The following is a 10,659-nucleotide window of genomic DNA, read 5'->3' on the forward strand; positions in this document are numbered from 1 at the left end:
AAACAGGGACCCCTGGTTCCACCACAGCCCCTCCAGCCCCTTGGGGGCACGGCGTTGCCCCTCAGGGCCAGGGATGGGACACCAGCAGGTCCCCCACTGGGCATCACTCCGGGGTTTGGTACCTTCGTCTCTCCCAGTCCTCTTGCACCCCCACACACCCACGGACAGGCTGTTCTCCCGCTCCGCTCTGCCCACCAAAAACTCCAGCTAATTCCCAGCCCAAACAGCTCCTTGCCCTGCCGAGGGGAGGCCAGGCAGGGAGCGAGGCTCCTACCGCTGCCTGGGGCCCGAAGCTGCCTGTTTAAGGCCAAACAAACCCTTGGTGAAACACGGAGCACTGGCAACCACACCGCAAACATCTGCTCTTCCAATGGCATCATGATTCACAGGCTATTAATTGGGGCTTGGCAGCGCTGGGAAGTGTTTGCATCCCCTGGCTTCGCTCAGAGCCACAACTCGCTGCCGACCAGGTCCTGGTGCCGGGGAAGGAGCCAAACCCAGCACTTGGCTGCAGTGGAACTGCACCAGGATGGGGCATGGTGCCCAGCTCCCGCCAGCCCCCCCCCCGGGAGCAACACAGAATGAGCCCCAGGAAAGCAGCATCAGCACTCGGTGCTTGCCAGCACCACCAGCGCAGCATCACTGCACGGCAGCCCCCGTGCCCACCAGCACCGGGTTGTGGCTTTGGCTCCCTCCCTGCGTGGTCTGTGGGGGCTGGTGATGCTCTTCCAAGTTCCAGGCTCCAAACAACACTTGGGTTTCCCGTCACTGAGCCACTCGCTCCCCAGGGCACCAGGGTGGCATCAAAGGGACCCACAGAGCAGCTCCCTGCTCCGGCAGCAGCAGACAAAGACGAGGAGAAGCCTCCTCCAAGAGGAGCTTTCTCCCATGTGATGGCTCCTTCCTGCTCCAGCATTTGGGGAGGAGGGAGCTGGATGGGGGGGCACTGACTCAGGAGCACGGGGAAGGGGACACTGAGCATCCCCAGCACCCCTGGCCCCGCAGAAACAAGGAAAGTACAAATTCGTTCTCCTTAATCTGATGGGCACTTGCTCCGCTGCCACGTGCCAGCGCCATGGCGGCAGGGAGCACCCAGCCTCCCTGCTGCTCCGCTGCACGCCCGGGGTGGCGGGGCCGGTGCCCGTATGGCCCTGGGGATGAGCTGCCGGGCGCTGGGCACGGGGAGCAGGAGGAGACCAATCCTGCGTGGCCTGGGGGAGCAGAAGGGGCTCGATCCTGACCAGCCTGGGGGAGGTGAGTGTGGGGTGCTGAGCTCACAGCCTGTCCCCTTCCTTGGCTCCTAGGGTGGGCCCCCAATGCTGCTGCTCACAGGGGGACTGCGCATCACAGGGCCACTGAGAGAGCCGCAGCCCTGAAGCCGCTTTGGCTTTACACCCAGCTCTCGGGGCTGGCAGAGCCCCAAGGCCACGCTGATGGGCACTACGCGGGGTCAGCAGCACCAAGCACCGCTCGGCACGTGTCCCCCTCCCCTGCCCCCCGCCGTGCCCCCTGCACCTCAGGGATGTCCCCCCCTGCGAGGGACGTGGCTGCCACCTCCATCCACCCATCCCCGGGACGTCCCCGGGACACGTCCGGCCCCCGGCCCTCCCCCGCATCCCCCGGCTGCTGGCACATCTCACCAGCTATTCTTAGCTCTCCAGCGCTGCGCTCCGCCGGCAATGGCACCGGGTATTACTATTATCGCTGGCTGCCAGCGTCTTGAAGCAGGCAGCCAGGATCGTGGTGGGGCTCCCACCCCCCTGGCGACCTCTCATTCGGTCCCTGCCGGCTCTGCTCTTCACCAGGCTATTTCAGGAAACCCGATGTGATGGGCAGAAGGAGCACAAGCCCCGCGTTCAGCTCCTGAGCTGGATCCAGGCTCCTCGTGGCACTGCTCAGATCCACATTTTACCTTCGCCCGTGACAGCGATAAGGGCCAAGAGTCACCTTTGGCTCCAGATCCAAATTTCTGGCTGGGTGGGATCCGGGGTTTTGGATCAGCTTGTCAGGGAGATGGGAATGTCTGCAAAACCTGGATCTGGAGCCCCAGCCCCAGCCGCAGCAGCACCACTCGATACGAGACCCCAGTGTGGAGCCTGATCCTGCCTTCGTGGGTGGGCAGACCCATGGAGACCCACACACCGGCACTGCACCAGCCTGGGGGCTCCTGCATGGGCTCTGTGTCCTGCAGGTCCTGGCATGGCTCTGCCTCGGAGCTGGTGATGGAGAGGCTGAAGGAAGGACCCCCAATAGCCCCCAGCCTTGCCCAAGGCTGCTGGGGTGCTGGTGGCTGCTCCTCCAGCCCGCATGGCACAAGCCCTGGCACTCGGGAGGGAGATTTGGGCACCGAGGGCTCCGCACTGACTCGCCCAGGCTGGCTGGGGACACCCGGGCTGTGTCACCCCATTCCCGCAGCAGGGATGCTCCTGGTGCCCAGGCTCGGTGCGGTAACAACACCCAAAGCAGCCCCACACGCGGCTCATGCCCACGCAGCCCCGCACCAATACACTCACCACCCCCACAGCCAAGCGGGTCCCTCCAGCTCAGATGCTCCACAGTCACTCTGACGGCGATTTTTCTCCCTGTCAGCCCTGCTGGCGCTTGAATAACGCTTTGAAAGGGCTGACGTGCTCCTTCCAGCCTCCGAGCGTGGCTGTGGTCTCCCAGTGGCCATCCCCACGCTCCATCCCGCAGCAGACAGGGTGCCCAAGGGCTGGGAGCCGGGGATGCGTGCGGGAGGACAGTGGGAGCACCAGGAACCGAGGGAGATGGGAAATTACATCCATTTCCTAAAGGAGAACCTGTGCTGCTGGCCGGATCCTGCCCTGATTTACACCACCTAAGGACGCGTGCTCCCAATCCAGACACCCACAGGGGTAACCAGCACCCAGCAGCCCAGCTCTGTCCCCTCCTGCCCGCTCAGGGCTCCGTGCCCACCCCCGGGAGCAGGCACCACAGCTCCCTGTGCCCATGGCTCCCTGCACCCCGCGAGGGAGGTGACGTGCAGGGCTGGATGTCATGGGATGGAGGGAGATGAAGCGGTCCCAGAGCCAACTTGCTCTGCAGGTTTGGCACCAGGTGGAGGGACCAGATTGGCTCCTCCAACAAAACCCAACCGTCCAGGGAGGCAACAAGAGACACCCAGGCCCAGGCCCCCAAAACGCTACCCTTGCCGGCCAGGCTGGGTTCTACCATGGAGCCTGGATGCACGGTGAAAGCCACAGCTCTGCCCGTGCTCCAGCACCCGCTGGCAGCCTCAGACCCAGCCGGGACGAGGCTCCCGCACCCGGTGCCAACCCTCCCTGCCTCCAGGGGGGACACCACCGGGCTGGGGAGGGGTCCTGGGCCTGCCCAACCCTGGCCCGAGCCCTCCGCAGGGGGAGGGCGCCCGAATGGCTGTTGTATGGCTTGGGGATGCTCGGGGATGGTGGGCATCGCCTCCTGGGGAAGAAGCTGGAGAGACCAAGACCTTCAGCCCCCTCCCCAAAGCCTCCCGCAGGAGGAGATGGGGGATGCCCGCACTCCTCCCGCACCCACCGGCAGATCCTGAGCTGAGCACCGCGGTGCCGGTGAGATGCCCCCAGCCATCTTGACAGCTCCCCCCCAGCAGCGCACGGCGGGGACGGATGGGTCCCCGTCCCGGTGCCTCGATGGGGAGACCCGAGCCCCCCGCATCCCCCCTGCTCTGTGCACCGCGGATCCCCCGGGATCGGTGCCGCACCGGGCACCGCAGCTCTTACCCCGCTCCCGCTGCCTACATCCTCCGTCCGCGGCCGGGCGGCTCCCCGACGGCCCGGCCCGGCTGCTCCCGGCGCGGCTGCTCCCGGCGGGGCTCGGTTGGGAGCGCGGCGGGCGGCAGCATGCGAGTGGCGGCGGCCCCGCAGTGCAGCGCGGATGGGCGCGGAGCGGTGCGGTGCGGAGCGGGGCCGCCGCCGCCGCCGCCGCCGCGGCGCAGCCAAGACACGGCGGTGGATTTTCACCGGGAGTCAGAGCGGGCGGCGGCGGCGCAAGATGGCTCCGGTGCGGCTCTGCCGCCGCCTCCCGGTACCCCGGACCCCGGCCCCGATGAGCGGCGTGGAGGGGGCAGACGGGACCGGGCGGCGGCGGGGCCGGCAGATGCCGGTGGCGGGGCTTGGGGCGTGGGTTCTGCTCCCGGAGAGGTGGTACCCACCCGTGAGCATCCCCCGGGGCGGCGGGGGCACCCCGGGACCCGCCACTCACCCGTGCCTGGGGGTACTCGGCCTGCCCGGGATGTGCGGGGGTACCAGGACAGCCCCTGGTAACCGGGACAGCCCCAAGAATGCAGCAGACGGGGGGGGGGGGCGGTGGCTGCCACCCGCCCGTGGAGCCCCTCGCACCACACTGTGCAATTTGCTAATAACAATAATAACAGCAACAGCACCAGTAATGATGGCAGTGCGTGGGTTAGGAGTGCAGCAGCACAATAACCTGGCTAATGCGTTGCTGTGCGGTGGTGGGAGCCACGGCACGTGCCTGGCACTGGTGTCACACTGGGCATGAAGCTGCCGCCGTGGTGTGAGGGAGCTCCTGCCCCAAGCGTGGTGGGACGCAGCCCATGCGGGTGCCTGGAGTGGGGTTTTGATCCTAGGATCTGAGAAGCACAGAATCATGGAATGGTTCGGTTGGAAGCGACCTTTTAAAGCTCCTCCAGCTCCAGCCCCTGCCACAGGCAGGGACCCCTTCCACTGGAGCAGCTTGCTCCAAGCCCCTGTGTCCAACCTGGCCTTGAGCACTGCCAGGGATGGGGCAGCCACAGCAATGACACCATCAGCCATCCAGTGGGATTGGACGGACACGAGTGTTTCCCTGGGGCAGCCTGGGGCAGCAGGAGAGCAGCACGCAATGGGGAGAGCAGCACGCAATGGGGAGAGCAAAGCAAAGCCAGATCCAGGCCCTGCTCCCAGCACTGCGACTCTGCAGAGCCACCCCCACCTGCTCAGGAGCCCCACGGCCCCCATCACCATCCGCTCCCAAGGAACGGTCCCTTCCCTGGACACCAGGGGTGGAGTTGGGGCATGCAGAGAGAGCCCCCCCCCATGTCCTGCTGCCCCCGGGGAGGGGACCCCCATCCCCAGCCCGCTCCGGGCCCTGCAGCACCCTGCATTGCCATTGCACGGCTGCTCCTGCTGCATGCGGGGAGCAGAGCTCTGCCCACCCCCCTGCGCAGTTATATAAAGGGATTAAAATTTAATAGGAACTTCAAAAGGGGAAAAAAGGGTCCAGGATGGGGGGGGGGGGGGGGGGGGGGCAGGGCCGGGTGCGGGGCAGGGGCAGCCTTGGCCGTGTCCTGGCTTCGCTGAGGCACGGCACTGGGGCACATGGTGACCAGCTCCATCCAGCTCATCCCATGCAAAGTGCCTGGGCAGCACGGGCTCCCCGCTGTCCTTGCAGCAGTTGGCTGTGCCATGGTCTTCCTGAGTCACCGTGGTGCGCAATCCCCAGGGCACAGGGAGACCCCCTCCGCCTCGTTCTGGCCTTGCTCTTACACCTTCCTCTCCCTGCTGGCAGTTGAGCAGCCTCTAATGTCCCACCACTGACCAGCACGGCGTCACCCACCCATCCCAGGGCCAGGGACACCGGGAGCAGCCCCCGGTGCAGGCTCCTGCTGTAGGAGTGGGACTGAGCTGGGGCTGGGGGCTGTACCCGGCAGCAGGGCAGGCACCCACCAGCAATGAGACCGGGGAGGCCTTTGGCTCGCTCGTGTTTAATCCTAGCCGAGAGCAGGAGGGATGCGGGTATCAGGCTGGGGCACGGGATCGGCCACAGGAGCCCAGCTCATGCCATGGGTGTCTGTGGTCACGCATGTCCCTGGGGGATGGAGACCCCTGGAGGGGACAGGAACCCCAGGGCATCCTTCCCCATCCATCTCACCACATCCCACCATGGCTCTGCCCCCCTCGCCCTGCGAGCAGCTCATCCAGTGCCTGGGAATGCCGGGGGCAGGATCCACACGTGAACAGAAGCCGTGGGCCCGTGAGCACAGGAGGATGCGCAGTGAGCAGAGCGGGGTGGGAGGAGTAGGAGGGGTGCACAAAGCCAGAGCTCCCCCCACGCTGCTCCCCATCCTTATCCTGGCACCAGGGACCCCCTCCCGACGGGGCTGTGGCACCGGGACAGGCGGGGGGCAGGACCCCGGTGCCCACCCTGCTACGAGGAGGCGAAGGAGGACGCGCGGGCGCTGGGCACGGGGGGCGGCGATGGGGGGAGCGGGAGGCACCGTCCCATCTTGCGCAGGGTCCGCCCCAGGTCGGCGCGGAAGTGCCGGATGGAGAAGCAGTAGACGAGGGGGTCGAGGCAGCTGTTGAGGCTCAGCAGGGCCACGCTCAGCGTGTGCAGCACGTCCAGGGTGCCGGGGGTCCCGCAGAGCGGCACCGGGGGCCGGGTGCCCACCCAGGGCGCCAGCGTGAGGTGGTAGGGAGCCACGCACACCACGAACACCAGCAGCATCCCCAGCACCATGGCGCGCGCCTGCTGCCGGTGCGAGCCCGGCGAGGCTGCGGCGGGCACCGAGAGCGCGCGGGCGATGGAGGCGTAGGTGCCCAGCAGCACCAGGAAGGCGATGCCGAAGAAGCCCACCATGGCGTAGGCGTACGCCTGCTGCCGGCCGTGCTGCTCGAAGCAGGCGGTGGCTCCGGTGCGGGTGCGGAAGGTCTGGTGCGTGGCCAGGGTGGGCACGGCACAGCCCAGCCCCAGCAGCCAGGCCAGGGCAGAGGCCACGGTGGCACCGCGGGGCCCCGTCAGCGGCAGCTCGCGCCGCGCCGCCCGCACCGCGCTGTACCGGTTGAAGCTGATGAGCGCCATGAAGGTGATGGCACTGTAGGTGGCCAGGTAATAGGCGGCACCGGCCAGGCGGCACGCGGCCTCCGAGAGCAGCCAGTTCCCCCCCGCCAGGTAATAGGGGATCCAGAGGGGCAGCGTGAGGTTGAAGAGGATGTCGGCCAGCGTGAGGTTGATGAGGTAGATGCGGATGGCCTTCCTCACCTTGCCGCTCTGCAGGAACACCACCAAAGCCACCAGGTTGCCCGGCAGCCCCACGCACAGCACCAGGCAGTAGACGGTGGGCACCAGCACGAACTGCACCGGGTCCTTGGGCACGCAGTGGTCGGGGTGCCCTGCTGGCGGCGGCTCCAGCGCCGAGCCGTTCATCCCGGGATCCTGTGAAGATGCGGGCCCGGTGAACGGCACAGGGCAACGGCACCAGCGGGAGCTGGTGGGCTCTGGGGGCAGAACCTCCTGCGGGAATGCCCTCACCTGCCAGAGGGGCTCAGCCTCCAGCATCGCAGGAGATGAGAGGGTCTGGAACCTTCTCCCAGCCCAACCACATCTCCCCATGCCCCAGGGGAGCAGCCAGAGGTGCTGCGCGGGCTCCAGCAGGCAGCTGCGGGGCTCAACGCCTCCCAGCACCCTGAATCCCTCCACAGAGCCCATCCATGGGGAAGCCATCCACAAGCACCAGAACGGAGACCCCGTGGATAGGGGGGCACAAGCACAGGGCCGGCAGCCCCCTGCACCCCAAGCCCTGCGCCAGGCGGGTTTGCCACTGCTGTTTCGCAGCCCTGGCCACGGCAAACCACGCTGTGCCGCAATGGCTGTATCCAGGGTTGCAGCTTTCACCTCCCATCACTGCCTGCCCACACCTCGCCGACAGCACTGAGTCACCCAGCGGGTGTTTTCCAGCCTGGCAGGGCCGGATTCAGCGCACGCAGCACCCAGCACCGGGTTGAAACACGGAGGGCACGAGCACGGGCGGGAGCCAGGGCCCATCCTGGGGGGCTTCAGTTGATTTGCAGAGCCTGCTGAGCCCCCCAAGCACCCCCAGCACCCTCAGTGGCCCCCCTTCCCTTTTCCTCCCCCGCCCCTGCTGGCATGGGGGATGCTCCATCTCACCCATGCCAAGCTGGTTGCTTACCCACCGCGCTGGGCTGGAGCGGCTGCGTCCCTCCGGCTGCTCCGCGCTGTCTGAGCCGGCCAGGCTGGGGAAGGCTTTAAGTGCCGAGGGAGGCAGGGGCTGCCTGATCCCCCCTCTGCCACCCCAAGCCCCGGTGGGGTCGGTGCCTGCGGGCCAGCAGCGGTGGGGAGAGCACCTGCGTGTGTTTGTAACGGGGGATTCCCTGCTGGAGCCATGCTAAGACCCCTGCGCCGGCTGCTGGGGCCGGGGCACGGGGGGGCCCCAGACCCATCTCGGACCAATTCCCAGGGCCCTTTTCCCACCCACGCCGGGATGAAAGCGGCGGAGGGTCAAGTTTCCACACCCGGCAGCTGGGGGAAAAGAGGGATGCCCTGAAAGGGATCAAAGCTGGAATCTGCCCCCTCGCAGCTCTTTGTGCTTGTGTTGGCTTCAAAGCTGGGTTGAGGGGGAGCAGCACCCCCAGGCTCCCCCCGGACTCTGAGGATCCAGCTCAATGCTTTGCAGGGCCTTGCAATTTGTGGATACTCCCTTGGGACAGCCAAGGTGGCTCAGGTCCCGCTGTGGGTACGGGGGGGGGTTATCCCAGAGAGCCACTCTCCCCTCCCAGCCACCCCAGCTGCCTGCCGGGAGGTGCAGGGGGCTCAGACACGGTCCTGCGGTTCATCCCGAGGGGATGGCGCTGGCTGTGTCCGTCTGGATCCCTGTTGATGCGGAGTCCGCTGGAGCAAGGTCCCGTGTCTACCCCAGGCACATGGTCTGGGGGGGTCACGCAGCCAGGGACCTGGCACATCGCTGTGCATCGCGGCTCTGGGTGGCCGGGGGGGCTCCCGTCTCCTCCCAGCGACCGCGATGTCCCCTCAGCTCCCGCTGAGCTCCCACGGGGGGAGGCAGAAGCGAACGGGGGAGGCAAGACTTGAAAAACAAGAGGCTTTATTCCAAAGTACGAACCCCCCCAGGAGAGCAGCCCCAGCCCCAGCTCGGTGCGGCCGAACCGCGGGGAGAGCCGGGCACCGTGCGCGATAGCAACGGAGCTGCGGGGACCGCAGCGCCCCAGCCCTGCCGCGCGGAGCCAGCAGCAGCAGCAGCGCGCTCGGTGCCTCAGCAGCGGGGCCACAGCGCAGGATGCGATCCTGCGCCCCGGGGGGCACCGGGAGGGCGCCGCTTCCCTCCTGCCATCACTCGGACTTGGGCCGGGGGGGGTCCGCGTGCCCGCGGATGTTGAGCAGCAGCAGGAGGCCGAGGCAGACGGCGGCCGGGGCGCACATGGCCAGGGGCTCCCGCAGCACCAGCAGCGTGTAGATGGCACCTGGGCGAGGAGCGGAGCGTGGCGAGGGGGGGGTCCTGCCCGCGGACCCCCCCGACCCCGAGGCCCCGCGCAGGCGCCCGGCGCCGCCGGCTCTCACCGATCATGAGGACGCTGAGGATGAAGTTGCTGATCTCCTGCAGCAGCTGCGGCCCGAGCGCCAGCAGCAGCCCGGCCGCCGCCTCCACCCAGCCCACAGCCTGCAGGTACCGGCCCGGCTCCGGCGAGAACCCCAGCGCCTTCAGCGGGAACACCTCTGCGAACCGCACGAACTGGGAGCTCTGGGAGCGGAGCAGCCCCGAGCCGGCGTTGGGGGCACGATCCCGGCTCAGCCCCGCTCCCCGAGGGGCTCAGCCCCGCTCATCGTCGCCAGGCGCCCCAAAGGCCCGCAGCACCCAGCCCGCTCGCTCCCCGCCGTGCCCCGCTCACCATGTGCCGGTGCAGCTCGGCCGAGAGCAGCTCCGAGAGCTTCACGGCACCCGCCAGCAGGAAGAAGAGCCCGAGCAGGACGCGGAGGGCGGTGAACGCCGCCGCCATTGCGGGGCCGGGCGGGGCGGGGCGGGGGCGGCGCGGCTCGGGGCGGCCCGGGCACCGCAGCTTCCCCCCGCGGGGCTGCGGTCCCCCCGCTCCATCCAGCACCAACCTGCCCCAAACCTGAGCTGGGGGCAAAGAGCGAGAAAATGGGGGAAACCGACCCAAAACCGGGGGGGGGGGGGGGGTGCGGGTGCTGCCAGCCCCATGCCAGCACCCGCGCAGCGCCGCTGGCTCTGGGGGCTGCGGGGTTGGGGTGAAGCAGGCGGCTGCCGCCCTCCCCACGTTGCCAGGCCTGCATCAGTGCCTGCGCCAGCGCTGATCCCGGTATCCCGGGCGCCGGCAGCTCGGGGGTGGAAAGCCGAGGCCCAGGGGAGCCGTGGGGGCACGGGCAGCGCTGTGGCTCCAGAGCAAAGTCTGCCAATGCCAGTGAATCATGAATGAGCAGGAACCGCTTTCCAGGCACTGGGAATGCCGCGTGGCACCAGCACCAACCCTGGCACAGGGGCTGCAGGGATGAGGGCACTGGTTTTGCTCCTGGCAGAGCATCCTGCACGGGCTCTGCTGGGAGAGCTGCTCCCGGCTCTGGCTTGTGTGCTACAGAACAAACAGCATCAGGCCAGGGCCAGCTCCAGCCTTGGTGCCTCAGAAAACCCCTTGAGGGGAAAAGAGAAAACAACGTTAAGAGATGAAAAATCAACATCAGAACAATGGGTGACACCTGCAGCGAGGGGTCCTGCTGTGCTGCCGCAGGAAGCAGTTCAGGTTTGTTGTTAACTGATCCAGGCGAACTCTCCTTCCCCTGGGAAGCCGCTCCCAGCTTTGCCCGCATAGCGCAGCTCCGCTGGGGCAGAGGTTGGGTTTGTGTAAGCGTTGCAAAACCACTTCAGCCTGT

General features: G+C 67.7%; 2 protein-coding genes across 2 annotated transcripts; both read right to left on the reverse strand.

Annotated features, from left to right (window-relative positions):
• Nucleotides 1-6,168: 6,168 nt before the first annotated feature.
• LOC136023442 (platelet-activating factor receptor-like) lies at nt 6,169-7,167 on the reverse strand. Its single transcript, XM_065697880.1, has one exon. The coding sequence runs from the start codon at nt 7,165-7,167 to the stop codon at nt 6,169-6,171; it is 999 nt and encodes a 332-aa protein (XP_065553952.1).
• Nucleotides 7,168-8,843: 1,676 nt separating this feature from the next.
• On the reverse strand, nt 8,844-9,806 carry TMEM35B (transmembrane protein 35B). Its single transcript, XM_065697969.1, has 3 exons — nt 9,663-9,806; nt 9,334-9,514; nt 8,844-9,236 (listed from the first exon to the last, which is right to left on the reverse strand). Exons 1-3 carry the CDS (start codon nt 9,768-9,770, stop codon nt 9,106-9,108), a joined length of 420 nt encoding a protein of 139 aa, XP_065554041.1. The 5' UTR covers nt 9,771-9,806; the 3' UTR covers nt 8,844-9,105.
• Between the last annotated feature and the right edge of the window lie 853 nt (nt 9,807-10,659).

This window comes from Lathamus discolor, chromosome 18 (assembly GCF_037157495.1).
Source record: "Lathamus discolor isolate bLatDis1 chromosome 18, bLatDis1.hap1, whole genome shotgun sequence".
Taxonomy (NCBI): Eukaryota; Metazoa; Chordata; class Aves; order Psittaciformes; family Psittacidae; genus Lathamus; species Lathamus discolor.

What these genes read in the sequence shown, in the direction of transcription:
- LOC136023442 (XM_065697880.1), bottom strand. Translation starts at nt 7,167, where the DNA reads ATGAACGGCTCGGCGCTGGAGCCGCCGCCAGCAGGGCACCCCGACCAC.
- TMEM35B (XM_065697969.1), bottom strand. Translation starts at nt 9,770, where the DNA reads ATGGCGGCGGCGTTCACCGCCCTCCGCGTCCTGCTCGGGCTCTTCTTC. An exon ending in CCGAGCTGCACCGGCACATG is followed by an intron (nt 9,515 to 9,662) that starts GTGAGCGGGGCA and finishes CTCCGCTCCCAG; the next exon opens with AGCTCCCAGTTCGTGCGGTT. An exon ending in CCTCAGCGTCCTCATGATCG is followed by an intron (nt 9,237 to 9,333) that starts GTGAGAGCCGGC and finishes CTCCTCGCCCAG; the next exon opens with GTGCCATCTACACGCTGCTG.